The sequence below is a fragment of the Macrobrachium nipponense genome, chromosome 2, assembly GCF_015104395.2.
Source record: "Macrobrachium nipponense isolate FS-2020 chromosome 2, ASM1510439v2, whole genome shotgun sequence".
NCBI lineage: Eukaryota > Metazoa > Arthropoda > Malacostraca > Decapoda > Palaemonidae > Macrobrachium > Macrobrachium nipponense.
This window is the reverse complement of record NC_087201.1, coordinates 93560732-93581206: the sequence shown is the minus strand read 5'-3', so window position 1 is coordinate 93581206 and position 20475 is coordinate 93560732. Positions and strand designations below refer to the sequence as shown.

General features: G+C 43.5%; 1 protein-coding gene across 1 annotated transcript in view; it reads right to left on the bottom strand.

Annotated features, from left to right (window-relative positions):
* The window catches only part of LOC135221254 (uncharacterized), a 395658-nt gene that overhangs the window by 208772 nt on the left and 166411 nt on the right, over nt 1–20475 (bottom strand). Inside the window, exons 9-12 of the mRNA XM_064259070.1 lie at nt 12286–12706; nt 11722–11876; nt 6091–6251; nt 5672–5969 (exon numbers count right to left, since the gene is read on the bottom strand). Coding sequence (XP_064115140.1) covers nt 5672–5969; nt 6091–6251; nt 11722–11876; nt 12286–12706 — 1035 coding nt within the window. The remainder of the gene's footprint in view (nt 1–5671; nt 5970–6090; nt 6252–11721; nt 11877–12285; nt 12707–20475) is intronic.

Sequence of the window (20475 nt, the reverse complement as noted above, 5' to 3'; positions counted from 1 at the left end):
GTTAAAGCTAACGAGTTAATTTTTTTTCGTTGTATTGTACAATAAATTGCAATCATTTTGGTATATAATACATTGTAAAATGATCAAAGCAACACAGATAAATATTTCACAAAATGATGCATGAATTCGTCACAGCGCGGACGTAAAAAAAAACAAAAATGGTTTTTTCTCAAAAAATTCACCATAAATCTAAATATTGTTCTAGAGACTTCCAATTAGTTTCTAAATGAAAATAAATGATTGAATATTACTATACTGTAAGAGTTTTAGCTTACAATTTCGGATGAGTTGAAGTTGACCGAATGTCGAATTTTTAAATATACATATATTTTTTTTATTGCAAATATTTTGAAAAATAAAAAAGCTACAACCTTCAATTATTTTTTTTTTATGCTACATAAAATTGCCCACATTTTCATATATAAAACTCTATGAAACGCCTAATATGAAACTGAGCAAATATAACGATAATGCGACGTCGCATTTCGGAGATTTGCGGCGGAGAATCCACGCGCGGAGGAAAGGAAAGTTTAATATTAAATTCACCATAAATCTAATTATTGTGCTAGAGACTTCAAATTTGTTTCAAAATGAAGATAAATGACTGAATATTAATTACTAGACTGAAGGGGTTTTAGCTTACAATTGCGTTTTTTGACTATTTCGGTAGAGTCAAAGTTGACCAAACGTGGTTTTTTTTCTATTTATCGTGATTTATATGCAAATATTTCAAAAATGATAAAAGCTACAACCTTCAATTATTATTCGTTGTATTCTACAGGAAATTGCGCACATTTTCATATATAAAACTTTATGTAACGGCTAATTTAAAATGGTGTAAACATCACAACAATCGCACGAAAAAATTTCTGATTTTTTTCGGAAGAGTTACCGCACGGACGTAAGGAAAAATTTTTTTTTTTTTTCATAAATTCACCATAAATCAAAATATTGTGCTAGAGACTTCAAATTTGTTGCAAAATGAAGGTAAATGATTGAATATTACTAGAATATAAGAGTTTTAGCTTACAATTGCGTTTTTCGACCATTTCTGTAGTCAAAGTTGACCGATGGTTGAAATTTTGCCACTTATCGTTATTTATATGAAAATATCTCAAAACTGATAAAAGCTACAACCATGGGTTGTTTTTAGTTGTATTGAGCATGAAATTGCGCACATTTCCATATATAAAACTTTATGTAACAGCAAATTTAAAGTGGTGCAAACATTACAACAATCACATGTATGATTTTTTCGGAAGAGTTACCGCGCGGACATAAGGAAAAAGTGTTTTCATAAATTCACCATAAATCGAAATATTGTGCTAGAGACGTCCAATTGGTTGCAAAATGAAGGTAAATGATTGAATATTACTAGAATATAAGAGTTTTAGCTTACAATTGCGTTTTTCGACCATTTTGGTAGAGTCAAAGTTGACCGAAGGTTGAAAATTTGGCCCTGATCGTTATTTATATGAAAATATTTCAAAACTGATAAAAGCTACAATCATGAGTCTTTTTCAGTTGTATTCTACATAAAATTGCACACATTTTCATATATAATACTCCATGTAACGGCTAATTTAAAATGGTGCAAAAATTATGTCAAAGTGACAAAATAATTTCTGAGATGTGTCACTGATACTTTTTAGTGCGGCAAGAAAGAAATTCGCGCTTGCGCGCCTGCGTATCGATTGTAAACAAAACAACGCCTTGATCCGTGAGCTCCCAGCATTCCCCAAGGCGCGTGATTCAAAATTTTTCGGCTGGTAGGCCTATAAGTATTTTTTTGCGAATTTTTAAAAAACTTATTTATGTCGACGTTAATAGGTCAATCGCACCCTGGGAGACAATTTTATGTCAACGTTTAATACGTCCAATCGGCATAAGAGTGTTAAGTGCCGATTTGGTAGTAGTAATTGTACTTGCTGCTAAACCTTTTTCGAACAGGGTTCTAAAAAAAAGGTTATAGCCAGATTCGTTAGGGCTTTCTGAATTCCTGAGGAAGCGGACACAGTCCGTGTTTGTAACAACTGCGTCAGTTTGGGATTGGGAATCCGTTGAGGCCGGAGTCCCAATTCCAGTAGAAGAGGAAACCAATTGCTCTTGGGCCAATTGGGGGCTACTAGTGCAAGGTGACCTTTGAAAGTCCTGAGCTTGTTTAGGACCTTCAGGAGTAGATTCACTGGAGGAAAGAGATAAATTCTCTTCCAAACATTCCAATCTATGGCTATAGCGTCCGTGGCGTAAGCCAGAGGGTCCAGGTTGGGGGCCACATAACAAGGAAGTCTGTGGTTTGACTCCGTGGCAAAGAGATCCACCTGAAGCCCTGGTACCTGTTGACAGATCCATTTGAATGACTCCTTGTCCAGAGTCCACTCCGATTCTAGCGGGGTGGATCGTGACAGGGCATCCGCCACCACGTTTCTCACTCCTGCTAGGTGAGTGGCTGACAGGTGCCATTTGTTCCTGTCTGCTAGGGCAAAAAATATGGCTATCATGACATGGTTCATGTAGCTCGATTTGGTAGCCACCCCTGTTTATGCAGTGAACTACTACTGCATTGTCTAATACCAGCTTGATATGAGTCTTCTTGGCTGGTAGAAGTCTTTTCAGGGTAAGAAACACTGCCATAGCTTCTAGTACATTGATATGTAGCTGGCGGAATGATACTGACCAGGTTCCCTGTACCTTCTTGTACTGTGAGTAACCGCCCCAGCCGCTTAGTGAGGCGTCTGTGTGGACCACTAGTGCCGGCGAAGGAAATTGCAAGGGTATCGTCTTCGACAGATTCTTGATTTCTGTCCGGGGCGGAGTCTTTTGCGTAAGATCGCCGGAATGGGAGCCATCTTGTCCCGGGATATTCGTTTGCTTTCGAGCGCCAAACCCGGTTTATATCCTTTAGTTTGGCTTTCAGTAGAACGTCTGTCACTGATGCAAATTGGAGTGAACCTAGGATTCTTTCCTGGTTCCTTCGGGACGTCTGTTTGTTTTTGAGAAATTGTCTTGTGGCCTTGGCTATTTCTCTTCTCTTCAACAGCGGTATTGATAGAGTATGAGAAAGTCCCACTGGATTCCTAGCCACTGGAAGCGTGACTCTGGAGTTAGCCGGGACTTGGCTCTTTTTATCTGGAAACATAAATGTTCCAGAAACTTTATTACTTTGACCGTCCCCTTGCGCATTCTACATCTGTGGCCCAGCACGAGCCAATCGTCCAGATAGGCTACTAACATTATTCCCTGAGTTCTCAACTCCTGGACTACTGTTTCCGCCAACTTTGTAAATATTCTGGGCGCTATGTTGAGCCCGAATGGCATTACTCTGAAGGAGTAAGCTTTCTTTCCTAGTCTGAAGCCTAGGAATGGGCAGAAGTGTCTTGCTATTGGGATGTGATAATAGGCATCTGTAAGATCTATACAGGTGGTGACGGCCCCACAGGGAAGTAAGGTCCGCAACTGCGAAACGGTCAGCATTCGAAACTTGTCGCAGTGAATGAATGAGTTCAGATGGGACAAGTCTAGTATTATTCTTAGTTTGTTCGAGTCTTTCTTTGGCACGCTGAACAAGCGCCTTGAAACTTTAAGTTTCTGACTCTTGATACTACCTTTTCTGAAGAAGTTCTTGGGTATACTCTATCAATTCCGCTGTTGGTTTTTTTTTGGGTATAGGGTGTTGGATGATGGAGGACCTTGAAGCCAACTCCACCCCAGACCCTTGGTCACGATGCTCTGTGCCCAGTTGCTGAACCCCCACTGGTGTCGGTAGAGGTACAGTCTCCCTCCTACCTGGGGATCCTCACTGGTTTGCCGATGGTCGGCCACCTCGTGCTCCCCGGAAGCCTTTGCCCCGGTTGGTGGCTCTTCCGGCACCCCGGTGACGGGAGGGGCCTCTAGCTCGGCTGCCTCTGGCAAACCTATTGAACCCTTGAAACGTTTGGGTCTCAAAGGTTGCATTATAGGCTGGAGAGACAGCAAAGGAGGTCGAAGCCTGGGACTGTTGTGCCGGCTGAGTGAGTAGCACAAACTGCTGTTGCGGCTGTGCTTTGGACGTCGACGGTTGCGGTACTTGGGATACCAGAACCGCCTGTACCAGAGTCTGCTGCTGGGGGGCCTGGAAGGGCTGGAACTTCCTAGGCCTCTTCTTGGCTTTGGGATTCGTTCCGGCGGACTCGGGTTTCCGTTTAGGAACGAGTCCCCAACGAATCTTTAGGCTCTGATTGACCCTCGACGCTTCGAACAAGACCTCATTCACGACGGAGGCAGGGAAGAGATCCGTGCCCCATATGGATGAAGCGATCAGCTTGTTGGGTTCATGGCGGATTGTGGCCTCCGCCAGAACGTGCTTCCTACAATTCCGCCGAGCTATGATGAAATCATATAAGTCACACTGCATTGTATGCAGTAGTGACTTGGTGATGATTTTGAACAACGTCTCCTTTCCGTAGGTGAGAGACACCATCTTGATCATAGTCAGCGAATTGAGGGACCTGCTGAGCCTCATCCTAGCGTCATATTCTGTCTGGATCAGAGCTTATGATAGCCTAGGGTAGTCTCTCGCTGAACAGTGTGTTACCACAGTCCGGCTTGAGTTTACCTACTGCCAAAAGGGGTGGCCAAGGTGCGTGCCTCATCCCCAGTAATCATCAGAACATCCGGGGAGCAGAAGGGAAGTCAAATCCGTCTCCCGGAGCTGAGGCATAGGTTTCATCCTTCATGGCTGCTTGGAATGTTAATTCCGCCACTTTGGATGTGAATGGCATTGGGGTGTCCTCGTTTACGGTAAAGATCGTAAACGGGCTCTTAAATGCGGTGACCCTTGTATTAGTACATTAACATTCCTCCAAGTTCCGGAGCCAAGCTTGTTGGGGTTGATCCCGGGGGAGGATTACTGTTTCCTTAGGGACCTTATCCTCCCTCCTCATGGCAGCTTCTGTCAGGCGAGCGTAGCCCATGAAGGGGGCTTGGAGTCCGTGAGGATAGAACTCGAAGTCTTCCAGCCTTCGAGTTCCACAACCTTCAATAGTCAGCATACCCTCCGAAAAGGGAGCGTGTGCTGCTACCCTCCATGGGTTGTTAGCCTTGAATGGAGGTAGGTTGGACGAGTCCGGCATCGGCAATGCTTGGGTTGCCTGTCCGGACTGTGCTAGTCCTGTTGCCATGTTATCCCAGAGACCGGCCATCAGGTTCTCCTGGGCTACCATCCTTTCCGACAAGGATTGGATGGATTGGCCCGATGCTTCCAGCGTGGTAGACAGCTGGGCGAACATAGACCAAGTTCCCAACCATGTTGCCCATCTGCTGCATGATATTTGCAGAGAATGCATCGGGGTCTAAGGAAGAAGGCTGAGCCTTTTCCTTCAGAACCTTGGTTCTTGACTTTAGTGGGCAGGGTGGGGGAGTAACCTTCGCCTTGTCTGCCAAAAAAAACCGGGATTGCGAGCCGGTGGCTTGGTGACTTGGCTGGTTCCTGACTTCTTTGGCAGGGACTTTCTGCATGACTTAAAGTTCACCTTACTCTTAACTTTAGGGACCGCACCGATGTAGACCTCGGGTCTGCACGACTGAGGTCTATCGGCGAATCCCTGGAAGGAAGTGGAAGAGGGAGAAGCTAAAGATGGACTCAAGGTCAAACCTTGAGCCCCTACAACACCTGCCTCGCTACCATCCTTACCGTTGCCCATGCCATCAACAGTCATGGGCTCGTGGTCCAGATCGAGGGCTGCTACATCTCCCATGACTTCCTCCGCAAGACCTTCCTCCGGCTCGGGCAATACTGCGGCCTGGATCTTCGCGATCAGAGGAGCAGCTATTGTGGGGTCCACCGCTGATGCCTTCTTAACTCCTAGGTAGATGAGCCCAGCCATGTCCTGGGACAGCATATAAGGCTGGCCCTTATTGGCGTTCCGGCCAAACCCGCCTACCCATACCTTCAGGGTGGCCAAGGCAGCGTCCCGGACCTCTTGGATGCCCTGTAAGAGGGGTTATTATTAACACTTAACACTATAGATTAACTTATTCTAGTGCAATATTGTATGTTATGATTCATTGATTCTCATTGTATCATTATGTATAGTCCGGCGTGTCACATACCTCGGAAGTGACTTCATTCACCAAATTGTAGCATATTACGCAGTTCTCATGGTGCCAAACAACCATGTCATTCAGGCGAACTACGTAACCCGCATGTGCCCGGCAGACCCACAGGGTTCCTGGAGAATGGCGTTGCACCCTTCCTCCAGGCAACGGGTAACCTGTAAGTCAAATGATACATGAGTATCATCATCAACCTTCCGGAACAAGTCCGTGGTTGTGTGTGATATGCTATTGCCGCCAGAGTAAATCCGGCATCAGCATATATACTGCACAATAACATGCAACCTTTTTACTACCAGCTCCGGTGCCCCGTTTACACCTGTAGTAACATCCAAGACAGGCAATGGGGAATTAGCTGACTCCACAGTGGCTCCGGCGACACCGGAGCTATAAAATCTGACAGATTTAAGTGGTTTCAAGCCATTCCCATTGTGCCGGGATGAAGGATAGAATCCAATATTCAGGTACAGGATTGAGGAGTGAGAGGTAACAGGGTAGAACAGTTAAATACATGACGGAGTTGATAACTCCGCCGTTGTAAATAACTGGATATAGTAAGATAATAAATTACACTATATAATTGTGGATGCTATATTATGTGTAATAAAACATGCATGCAAATCCCATGGAAAGGCCAGCCTTTTCACGTACTAAATACGCCTAGCTATACCGATGTCGGGTCCGGCTTCAACCAGAGTCCCGAGTCCGCCGGAGCGGGGTGGGAAAGGGTGGGCTCAATAGATTGAGAGGGATACATGACGTAGTGGGTCCAGGCGTACCCCGCTCTGCTGAGCCTGGTGGCCAACCAGGGCTTCCCCCCTACCCCACTAGAGAGAGAGAGGCAAGGTATGGCATGCCTGCCAACCGAGTGTCCCCCCCCCCCTCCCCCCCCCCCCCCCACCCCCTATCTCCCCCTCCCCCCCCCAATGGGGAAAACTTGGATCGGCTACCTGAGGTAGCGTGAGCGAGTCGTCACTCCCACCGAATTGGGTGAGAGGGGGGGGGGGGGGGGGGGGAGGCTGAGAGGGGTCGGTAGCAGGGTGGCTCGTACGCGATCGACTGGAGACACTCTCAGCCGGGTGAACAGTCACGCGGTGTGAAAGGCCAGTCGAACAAAAGCAGGCCTATAGGCCAACTGGATGCCGTCTACAACAAACATAGCAACACATAACATAACTATCCTGTCCTAATACGGGGGAAGAGAGAGAAATAAATATGAAGCAAGAGAGATAGTATTGTGTCCTTTGAGAAGCTGGACTAATATCGCAGATCAAAACGATCTGGACTGTTAGCCTGGCAACTCAGAGCGGCTTAGCCTAAATGCTGTATCGAATTCATTATTCAAGGGGCAGGAAGGCCAGGGTGGCTCAAGGACGGTAGTATAGGCTACGAAGGGACCAGGGTCCTCTCGTATAAGACAAGAGAGTCTTACAATAAAGATCCTATCATACAATTTGACTAGATACACGGTTGTTATACCAACCTCAAATTGTAAGTAAGGCTAACTGAGTAGGCTACGTCCCGATAGCATGCGGTTCGTTAGTAGGCTATCCCCCGTGATCGGACTAATTCTTAAATAAACGTCAATAATAAATGCATCTTAAAATAAGAATAATTATAATACTGCTAAATGATGAAATCGAATCCAATTAGTACAGGAGAACTATTGTTACTCATTAGGGTCAAACAAGCAACAACATATAATGACTTCAGTCAATTACAGAAATTACTAATTACCAGCAGATTCGTTTAAGAGAACTCAAGACCCTTTTTTTCTCTACATAAAGAATTGCATTGCGTTTGTGTTACAGACATGAAAGGACATATATACTATCTTCTATTGTGTTTTGCCCCCGATTATTACTTACTAGTTTAACATGAAGTTGTTGCCGAGTTCGGATTACAATAGGCACGGGTAAACCACGATACCACTAATATATATTCTTTTATAACCAGTCACGGAATCCCACGCACAGATATGCATATCCCTAGCGATTTATCCCAGTCAAGGCAAATTAAATAATATATCATATAATACTCATCCAAACTTCGGTTGATTAATCCATCCACTTCAATAAATGCTGGGAAGGAACGACATCGTTAATCGAAGTGAATCCTTTTCACTCTGATTAAGTTCTCCTGTTACCAACCCACTCTACCAGTACCAATGTTTGAGAAACGACTGACTTCATACCCTTTGCTCACTTCTGTGTCGAAAATAATATGTTCGCTCTCTCACCCAAAACACACTGACTTCGGCCTCGTTCGCGTCACGACAAATTAACAACAAAACGAACGAAGCCCCACCAAACCAACACGAACCGAACGAAAACTATCAAACAACTTACATCGCATTGTTAACCAATTATAAAACAAACCATTCACAAGACAATATTCCTTGTAACAACGCTATTACAATTAAATATAAATAAAACATTCATTTGTACACAACCTGCAAATTTCCACTTAACGCTATGTAATATAAAGGAATATTTTCCATATACAGCATGAACATAGATATTCAATAAAAATTGATTTTCCATGTCGTTTATTGTAAGTAACGACATATTCCCTGCCACCAAAAGTCTAATATACTAATATTTACAACAGTCCCTTTTGAATCAAATCTTTTCTAGTTTCTGCAGCCACCCGAGCAGCCTTCCTGGATGGTCGGGTACTCACTTCAGGAATTTTGGCAGGATCAGGAGTCTCAACTTCTTGCCACAACTCTAACGGTACAATTTCACAATGGGACGCATGATCTGACCATGAGGTTTTGAGGGTAGGCTACTCTAACTACATTGTCAGACCCACATGCACCTGAATCACCTGACCCAACTTCCATTTGTTTCTTGGCCCTTCATCATGTACGAGGACGACATCTCCTATTTTGGGGTGGGCCAAGAATTATGTTTGGACTCCAATTCAGATTGAGTCTCCTCTTAAAGAAAAATCAAATATTCATGTTCCCTATCTTTTCCATCACTTGATCACTACAATTTGGATATGTAAAGGGAAGGAATCTCTTTTTCTACAATTTTCTGGTTTTGCTACTACAATGGATCTTCAGATACCTCCTCCCAATTAATTGTTTCCTTGGGAAAGGATCTTAATTTTTCTACCCAAGATCAGATGATTAGGTGTTAAAATCTCCTTCTGATCAAGGTCCCCCGATGTGTAGCTTAGTGCCTGTCATTTATGATAGATTCCAATTCCACCAAAATGCAGGATAATTCATCATAACTGAGAAGAGCTCGACCGCTACCTTCTTCATACAGTTCTTCAATAATCCGATCAATCTCTCCCAGATTGCACCAAACCAAGGTCTCTTGCTGGTATAAATTTCCACTTACACTCTATGTTCTCCAGATGTTTTGAAAAAGGGGGCTATCTGCCATCGTTTTCAGATATTCAGATGCTGCTACGAAAAGTAGTGGGCGTTGTCACTCAACATTAGTGAAGGAAAGCCTTTACGGCTGCTAAACTTCCGGAAGGCCATGAGGAATGAGTCAGCGGACTGATTTCTGACTACTTCCAGATGTATACCCCTAGTGATCGGGCATGTGAATAGTATGATATAAACCTTCTCCGGATTTTGCTTCCCTTCTTTTATCCATAAAACACCGGTGTAATCCACCCCCGTAACGCTGAAAGGTTGTTTCCGTTGTACCCGGAATTCCGGCAATGGGGGTACTATATTAGTTTCTATATGGTTTTCCTTGAACTTTCTTACAGATCACACAATGATGTAACACGCTCTTGGCTAGTTGTCGCAGCTTTGTGGATATCCAGAAACTCCTGTCTTACACTAGCTACAGTAGCGTTCACCCCCATGTGATGCTTGCATCACATGATGTCGTCTTATTATCAACTTACTTAGAACACAACCCTTTGGCAGTAAAGTAGGAAATTTGACTTCTTCAGGCAGTGTCGCGTGTTCCAACCTGCCTCTACATCTCATTACATTATTATCCAAAAACAAATTCAACTGACGAATTAATGTAAATTTTGGGTTTGTTTCCTCCCTCTTCAGGGCTTTATATTCTTCTGGAAAGTACTCTCTCTGCACGAGAACAATTGTTTTGATCTTTCCTTCCTGCAACTCTTCCAGAGTCAAACCACCAGTTTTTCTGTCATTGGTTGATAGTTTGCAATTCTTTATAAATCGCATTATCCAAGCTATGGTCTTAAAGACCTTGTCAGCTCTGCTGAATCTTTCCCAATCCAGCAGGCGTGTTGCATCTATTGCCCCTACAACATTGACCACAATGTCCTGTTCACCCTGCATGTGTGTACACCCCACCCATGACCTATCAATTGGCAGTGTGTGATTTTTTAACCAAGGGGGTCCCTCCCACCAAAAGGAGTTTTTTGCTAACACCTTAGTCCTCTTTCCCGTGTCAACCAATCACTGGGATTTTCAGAAGAGGGTACGTAAGACAGGACTGACCCCGGAATCAAAGAGTTAATCTCAATTACTCTGTTTCTCACAAACACAGGCAGAACATTACTGGACACAATCCAGCTAAGAGCGACTTTACTGTCTGACCAGACATATAATTGTTTAAACTCCTTCTCATCAAAGGAGTCAATAATAAATTTGGCCATTCTTGCTCCTAGCAACAATGCCATTAGTTCCAATTTTGGAATAGTCAATTCCTTGATGGGCGCCACTCTACCCTTTGCCATAATTATATTAGAGCTTTCACCATTTGCTCTATAGGCCACACAACCATATGAGTTTCGCTAGCATCGCAGAATAGTGCAAGGTATTACCAGTTCCCAGGCTAGCACTCCTAGGAAAAGATATTTCAATACACTTCTCTAAGTCCTTGCGTAATTCACTCCATTCCTCTTGTAGCGGGTTGGCGAGTTGTTCGTCCCAATCCAGATGTTGCTTCCACAATTTCTGCAAAAATATCCTTGCTTTCATAGTAACAGGGAGAAGCAATCCCAATGGATCGTATATTTGGGCAACGGTACTGAGAATCTCTCGCTTTGTTTGACTCGATCTATTAATAAGAGTTGGATTTATAGTTAAGACGTCTTTAATTATATCCCAATTCAATCCCAATACTTTATGAATTTGTTTTTGTGTTTGGCTTCAATTTTGATAAGCAGCAGCAATAGTTTGTGTATAGACTCGCTATTGCTAACCCACTCCTTCAAATATAAGTGAGCCTGAGCAAAAATTTTGTTGGCATTAAAGAATAAATCCATCAACTCAGATTCACTATTAGCTGTAAATTGTAAATTATCTACATACAAACCCCTCTTCAATCTTTCCACTACATTCACTGTATTGGACCGGGGTAACCACGAGACCACAGTGGACAAGTGATGCTTGATGGTTGCATTTAGAAGAAAAGGTGAACATGTAGCTCCAAATAATACTACTCTAAATCTGTATACTATTAATTTACTATTGGGATCTGTTGGATTTTCCAACCACAAAAAACGCGTATAATTGCGATCTTCTTCACGCAACTGTACCATTAAAAATGCCTTCTCAATATCACCAATACAAGCAAAGGTGTTAGTTCTAAATTGCAGCAGGACTCTGAGTATATCAGCCGTTACGTGTGGTCCCAGTCCATAGACAATCATTCAGACTTAATCCATTTTTACCTTGTTTTGATGAGCAATCAAACACTATTCTTATTGGAGTAGTGGCACTGTCTTTAAGCACTCCATGATGTGCCAAGTAATGACAATCCACATCAGATTTATTATAGATCACCTTCTCAATGAATTCCTCTATCTTCTTGCTCTTGCAAGATTTTCTGATAATGATCCAAGTAATCCACATCCTTCTGAAACTTGATGGTCTGCTGTCGAAGTCTGCTCATGGCTAAACCAAAATTTGTCTTCAATCTGAATCTATTGGTTCTCCACGGCAACGCCATAACAATAACCTGTTTTATCAATTCAGAATTATGTTATAGTGCTCTCAAAGTCCTTTAAGACCCTCTGGTCTTGTTCTCGCAACTCACTGCAATCTATTCCCAATCTGTCCAAACTCCACAATGCGTCCAGATCAGTCTTGGGATTTTCATTATGAGTAGCTTCAATTTCTTCAGTTTGTACAGCTAGCTTCAAAATTGTCACATGAGTCTCCCTAGTGGGGGAAGCACTGCATGTGCCTGTCACCACATAACCGAATATGGTCGGCAGCAATATTAAGTTTCTAACCCTTTTGAACCTGGATGCAAAATATTGTAAACATTATCAACCCCTATTAACAATTCAATAGTTGATTGATTCTCAACAGGCAAATCAAAATCTTTATCAGCCAAGTTGATCTTAGTTTTACATAAAGACTTCAAACTTCTCTTAACGTCAAATTTCTTCGCATATTCTGGCAGCTCATCCACCACTATGCAGTCCATTATTATCAACTTATCTTTATGCGGTATGGCTACGCTTATCATCTCGTATTCATGAACAGGTTTACTAGTTAGATAACCTCTCAAGGCTATCTTTTCAACTCCTTTGGACCTATATTGCAGTCTCTCTAGAGCTGATCTTTTAATGAACGTTCTCTCGGCACAAGTATCCAACATCCCTCTAAGTCGTACCATGCGACCTTTCTTCCCTTTCAGGGGAATTGTTGCTGTTGGCAATATGGATTGCTTACCTGACTTATTTGGTTTGTCCTGCTCATTTACTGATAGCGTTCCCACTTGTACACCACTTTGTTTATTCTTGCTTTGCTTTCCGGTTTGGTCCTTATCACACAAGATGCGATGATGTCTCATCTTACAACCATTAATGCAACTTGGTTTGTCACGTCCACACTAAAAATGCTTCTTAGAAGCACACACAAAACATAACTGTAAAGCTCTAATGCGATTCAACTTTTCATCTCTGGTTGCGTAAGTTTTGCACTGTGTCCACCAATGTTCTTTATCACAAAGAGCACATCTTTTTGGATTGCTGATAACTGGACTTTTTTACATTTGCCCTTGTTTTTTTGTCTAACAGCTTGGGATTGATTTACTGTGAATGTTGATATTGACGACAGGTTTTCAGTTTTATTCACATCAGTTGAAACAAAGGTTCTTAGATTGCAAATTTCCTCTTCTAGGTATTTTTTAAAGGTGTCTAATACCAACCAATCGTCTCCACACCTACGCTTCATTCCACCGTCTCACTGACGCTTTGAGGCAATTTGGTATAGAGCAAAATAGTATAAAGCTCATTTAATTCCAGCTTTTTTCACTTTCAAGCGATCTTATTGAGCATTCAAAATTAGCTCTGAAACAAAGTTTGCAACGATTCAGAATTGGCAGCAGGAGACTCCATTTCTAGCAATCTTCCTCACCAGAACATGCTTAATCTCATCTCTCTTTCCATAAGTAGATAGGAGAAGAGCTACAGCTTGGGTGGATAATTGGGCAGCCTCAAATTTAAATCCCGAGATTAATTTCGAAGCTTCTCCTGTGAGCAAAACTTCGTAAATATGAAAACTTCTGAATTGGTTCCAAGTCTTTCCGCTGATGTACTGACACATGGTATAGTTCCCAGAAGGAATTCCATTCTAATATATCTCCAGAGTAATGAGGAAGATCCAGTTTGGGCAATCTAACACTGGCTGTAGGTAGTGGCGGTGGTTGTGTTAGCGGATTTAGTAACTTCAAACTGTTAGTAATAGAGCTATTGAGTCGCGATGTGTGTACGGACGTCTCTTGCATATTCAGCTTGATTATCATTTCATCAGACATTTCTTCTTCTTTAACCGAATCCAAAATTTGTTCATCCAAAACAGAACTTTGTTCAAATTATCTAAAAGAGAATCCCTAAGGGAAGTTATAGCATCAATATCAGTTGAATCGATCACTTCGGTCATCTTCCCAATAAAACGTGTGATAACGGATTTATAACCGCCACGTCTACGCGTCAACGACTCCATCGTGACAAGACCAAACTCAGAAATACAATACAATATAATATTCAAATTTTTTTCAATAATTAATAAATATGCATCCAACTATAATAACTGGGTTCAAAAGTTAAATAGCAAATTTTTCACAAAAGTGATTCATCACCCAATAATTTTATCCCAAATTAAACAATCAATGAAAAGGAGGGAATTTTTATTATACGCGCGTAGTGGGAATGTGCAGGCCCTGTCCCATACTTAACCCAGCCCTAAATCTGAAGGGTGGAAGGACGGGGTAAACCACGATCCTACTCACCTTCTACCACCCTTTACTTTTCACATATTTGTTTGACTCAACGCAAATACGTTGAGCCAACGCCCTGTAACTTTTATGATGAAAATGAATCCCATCTCTTGCTAATCACATTCTGATAATAAAGTAGGGATCACCCCTAACTCTTGTATCTCGCTTTAATTTTTTGTTTAAATAGTTTTTTCTTTTTTTGATAGTTTTCGCAGAGGTTCTAGATGGTGTTTTACGTATTTCTATTAACATAACAAAAACCTCTGAATTATTGACTGTACGTAGACTTTCTACCAATCCTAGAATATTTTTGTGAACACTATTCACCAGGTTAGGGTTATCTCCTGGTACATCTAAGTCATTGCTACCTATGAACAAGATAGTGATACTAGGCCCATAGGGTAGTAAGTTCGGTTATCAGGCCAGGTGTCATAAGGTTGGTTGTAACAGCCCCTGGTCTACCAAATGTCTTATATTCTAAGGGTTCCAATAATGCCGATCTACCACTATTAAAACAATTCTCCATATGGGTGACATGAGAAATGTCCCACAATAGCTACTTTACGATTCATTATTAAATTGTTAAGTAGAGATATAATATTCTAACAAGAGAAAATTTACATTAATTCAAAGCAAGGGAAAATAACAAAACCAAATTTAAGGCTTAAGGCAAGCAGGACAAGGCCTTACTAATTTAGTTAAAACTTCATATTCAAAACTGTTTTAATCAAACCTGAATACCCTCTTACCTACAAATGACGCGAAAAAAGTAAATTTAATGTTCCTTGCGGCACCTCAAAAATTATAAAAGGTAAACGGGTTAACCACGTCTGGTTTATGTAGGCAGGATACCGCATACTAATTTAAAGAAACGCGCAAAAACAAAATGAGACAACAAGGTTATGGAGGGCAGGCATTATCCAGCAAAACATCAACACAACATAGTTAATAGCAAGAAAACACTGCATAAATGTCCTACAGAATAACCAACGGTACTAATATGGGGGAAGAGAGAGAAATAAATATGAAGCAAGAGAGAAAGAATTGTGTCCTTTGAGAAGCTGGACTAATATCGCAGATCAAAACGATCTGGAACTGTTAGCCTGGCAACTCAGAGCGGCTTAGCCTAGATGCCGTATCGAATTCATTATTCGAGGGGCAGGACGGCCAGGGTGGCTCAAGGACGGTAGTATAGGCTACGAAGGGACCAGGGTCCTCTCGTATAAGACAAGAGAGTCTTACAATAAAGATCCTATCATACAATTTGACTAGATACACGGTTGTTATACCAACCTCAAATTGTAAGTAAGGCTAACTGAGTAGGCTATGTCCCGATAGCATGCGGTTCGGTAGTAGGCTATCCCCCGTGATCGGACTAATTCTTAAATAAACGTCAATAATAAATGCAACTTAAAATACGAATAATTATAGCACTGCTAAATGATGAAATCGAATCCAATTAGTATGGGAGACCAATTGGTACACGATATTAGCGTAGCATCACGCGGGTGGCGAGCTATGAAAAGGCGGCGCAGGAACGGCAACGCTCGTGCTGCCGCTGCGCTCCCGCATATAACCTATTATAAAATGGCTTATCATGCCAAACGCCATCTCAAAATGATCTCAAACATTAATTGCAGTACTTAACTTGGATGCAGCAATAGCTTGACGTTCCATGATTAAATGGTAAAGAATTCCAGACAGAAAACACAGCACAAAGAAAGAACGTGTGCAGCGTAAACAGTGCTATCGTAAGGAATGAAAACAAAGGCGCTAGCTGTAGTAGTAGCGGGTAGCGGGGACTTAGATCGGCTCCTCTGTAGACGAGGGATATTGAGGAAGGAAGAGACTAAATGGCAAGGGACCTCTGGTAGTGGTGTCACTCGCCCCAGATACCATACCGACACCTTGAATAAAGGTGAGCGAGCCAGAGTACTCTGGCACTACCATGTAGCTTTTTCTCTGGTATTTGTAGCAATACTTATACCTTAGAAATGAGTGCTAAAGGAACCATTTCACAGAGCGACACAGGCTGAGCCCAGAAGTAAAAATAGCAGAACTGATGGGGATTCGAACACCTACACCACCAGTACAACCAACCCAACAGAAACCAAACAGCAACTCCTTGGAAAAGGCGCCTGGAAAAGCAATCATGGTGATGAGATCTGACTTGAGTAAACTGAAAGAGATGGCATAAAAAAGACTAAGAAGTAAGAACACAAGGGAGAACTCAACGAGAAAAATACAAAGTACAAGAGAGGGGACTAAACAACACAATAGAAGATGTAAAACAGAGGCTTAAAGCCAAAGCACATAACATCCAACAGTACATGAACAGGAATAAGGGATATCAACAGAACAAACTATTTGGAACCAACCAGAAAAGGGATTTTGACGAAGGAAAAATCTGTTTCTGGGGGAGGACCTGTGTCGCCCAGTGAAAAATCCCTGTAGCTCATTTTTCCAATTATAAATAGATCCTAAATATACCAGAGAAAAAGCTAGCATGTATGCTGCCAATTAGAAGATTCCTCTTTAAAATCCCTCCATGGTGGGAACCGTTACAAACGTCACCCACCTTACCTTCTCTCGCTACTACTACTAATACCCACGAGCGTCCTTCATTCCTGGAATAGACCACCAAGCTTGGACTGGCTAAGGGTGAGGAAGCAGAAGAGAGAAGGGCTGGGTTCACCGGCGAAAACACAGGTCCTCCCCCATAAAGAAATAGATTTTTCCTTCGTCAAATGCCTTTCTGGTTCGACACATGTGTCTGCCGGTGAAAAAGTATCAGAGAATTCCCATCCAAGCTAAATAGATACCAAACCCATGTATTAAAAGGGGGTTAATGAAACCTAAGGTTTCATTTGAAAAACAAATAAATTTAATGCTCTATAACAAGGCAAAAATTAAAAATTACTTTTCTGGGCTCAGTTCGTGTCGCTTCTGAAATAATCCCTTAAGTTCATTATTTCTAGGTAAATGATACTAACATTACCAGAGAAAAACAAAAATAAAGGTGGGGAGTTTCAGAGTAACTGACTCGCTCACCCTAAATAAAAAGAGGGTGTCAGTATGGTGCTGGGGCGAGTGAGACCACTACCACGAACCTCTTGTCATTTAGAATTCTCCTTCATGAAAATCCCCCTCCCTGAGAGAGCTGACAAACGGTCGACGCCAGCAACTACTACTACACATCCCACCACGCCGACCGTAGCACCTCCCGTGGCCATCCTTTTCGTTAGCGAACTTCTGTACGCACATGTCTGCAATTGCTCTGTGTTTTTGTGCACTTTTTGGATTACTTAACGCTCGAGATGGAATTACAAGCTATCGCCGCAGCTAAGTTAAGTACCCCGAAAGGTTATATACTACTTTTAGCCAGCCAGGAGCAGTTTTTACCATTTTTTAGGTTCAATAATAGTCTTCCTGGTCTGGCGCATGGCTCGCCTTGCCGGCTCGCCTCGTGCTCAGTTAGCTACTTCGGTCTTCCATACCGTGGTATCTATTCCTTGTGTATATATGCCTTTATCATGAGATATTTTTACGTGGTACAGAAGTTTCCACTCCAATTTATTGCTTTACATCGTACTATTCGGAAATCCTTTGCCTAAGCCTTAGATTAGTGTTCATACATGCATGTCCCTTTCTCTAGGTGTTTAGGCGTGTGGGTTATTATTTTGATTATTCTATTGATATTACTCTTTAGTCCAGCCATCCTGGCCGTCGCCCACCGTTTTACGTATCGGCAGAGGCCAGCTCCCGAGTGGTTTGCTTGTTCCCCTTCGGGGGGACTAGCCTACTTCTCCTGGACGTCCCTCCCTTTTCCTCCCACTCGTGATTTCCTTCTTTTCTTTTATTACGATGTACTTATTATGGGTTGCATGTTAGGGGTGATCAGTGTGGCCTAGGCTATGTTTTGTTGCATTATCGCCTCGTGGTGCACTTACGACCGCGCTGATCACTCTGATCCAGGCTATGTTTTGTTGCATTATCACCTCGTGGTCCACCTGCACTCGCGTTGAGCCAGCTGATCGCCCTGGTCCCCCCCTCCCTTTTTTCCTCCCTCCCATGAAAGGAGGGTTAGTCCCTTGCTCGCTCATGGTCGCTATGGCAACCATCCGGGCACCCCTCCCCTCTTCCTCCCTACCAGGGGGGATACAGGAGTCACGGACTTTAACAGGGGTACTTTGGACCGGTCACGTTTTCTTTGAGCTTCGGGGAGGTCCCGGTGTGTTCAGGTCGGGTTGGCCACCCCACCAGCTCGCGCCAGGCCTTCTCCGGCGTTCTATGATTGTTCTCCTGTTCCCTCCCTATCTTTACGAGTATAGCTGGCTCCGCCAGCTCTTTGGGCGGGGAATACGGAGTACGCCTTACATGCTTCCCTTGTATATGGTCGTTGTAGTCTCTCTCGTCCTCCGGCGGAGCACCGCTCACCATCCGTGTGCCCCATCGGTTTGGCGAAGGGCTGCTACAGCGAGCTAGGCTCCGCATACACCATTATTTACTTTTGTTTTTGTTTAGTGTTATTTGGTTTAACTTTAGGGATAATCTTATCACGTTCTCCCCGCTGTGTCGTACCCTCACCTCGGTGTACTATATGTGTATGAGCAGGTATCTGGTTTGGCGGAAATCTTCGCTACGGTGTACCGGAGTTTTTTTCAAACCAGTTTACCGGGTCCTATGGACTCTCTCCACACGGTTTTACAGGAGAGGATTATGGCCAAAAATTTATTCTACTCCGGCATGCAGCGGTGCATCATATCTTATGTCGGGTCCTGTTAGTATATGCTGATACTTATGTATCTGTTCACTTACAGGCTACCAACTGTCAGGAGGCGGGATGTAACGCTGTCCTGCAGGACCCTTGTGGTCATGAGGTCTGCAGGAACCCACGCTCCCTGTGCTGTCCGCCACAATGAATTGATCGTGTGGCTCACGAAGCCTGCTCCATATGCTACGAGCTTGTGGAACAGTCTTCTAGCGGAGTAAGTATATACCGGCGTAGGTATCGTCTCTTTCTTGGTATATACTGTCTGATAATTTAGTTTAAGATTATTTATATTCATCTAGAATCATAAGTTTTAATAGTATATCTTCGGGGCTTCGTTGTAAGGACTACAATAACCCTTTGTTTCAGGCTGCCGCCGTGAAGGACGCCGCGTTGGCCACCCTGAAAGCCTGGGTAGGTGGCTTCGGCAAGAACACACCGAAGGGGCAGCCCTATATTCTTGATAAGAACATGGCTGTCCGAATCTTCCCAGGCGGCAAGTCGACCGGCTACGTCGACCCTGTTTGTGGCAGCTACAAGTGGAGCAGGCCTTGACGGAAGGGACAGCCCGGAGATTACAGTGGACGTTGCCACCCTGGACCTAACTTAGAGCCTATGAGGTAGGGGAAGGTGAGTTGATGGTTGAGGTAGGTTTTGTTGAAGCGCTCAAGGGCTTCCCTTGGCGCGTCTGGGTCTTCATCTCCTGTTCTTTCTTCTTCTACTTCCTTCCAAGGTTTTTCTTTATCGGAAATTCCGGCTAGGACGTCTGCTGCCTCGGTTGTTCCTAGGGTGAAGGGACAACGTGAGCAAAAAATCCTGGAGAGGTCGTCTTCTAAGAAGACTTCGGCCTCAGCTTCTCATAAGACTCCGGCTCACCATCCCAGAGCAGAGAAAGCGAAGACATCTTCTTCGCACTCCAAAGGGTCTAGGGGCAAGTCCTCTAAAGAGAAGGTCCGCGCTCCCGCCGAGCCAGTACCGTCTACGTCCACCGGAGCTCGTCCGGGGACCCCTGCTGCGACCAGTACCTCTGGCCCCTTCGATCCCGACTCCTTTACAGCAGGGGTCATGCAACAAGTAGGGAACATGGTAGGGACAATAGTGAACGATAGGCTGGACCAGATCCTAGCCCAGATCTCCACCTCGTTCGCGCAGTCCGGTCAGTCGATCCAGAACATCTCGGATCGGCTGACAAACCAGGAGAACTTGTTGGCGGGTCTTAGCCAGAATCTCCCAGCGGTTCTTCCTCTAGCAGGCGCCGGAGTGACTCCAATGCCCAGTTATGATTCTCTCCCCGCATTCACTATGAGTAATCCTTGGAGGGTAGCAGCCTTCACACCCTTCAAGGACGGAATGATCTCGATCCCGGATTGTGGAACTCGTCGTATCGAGGATTTCGAGTTCCACCCCGCCGATCTTCAACCACCT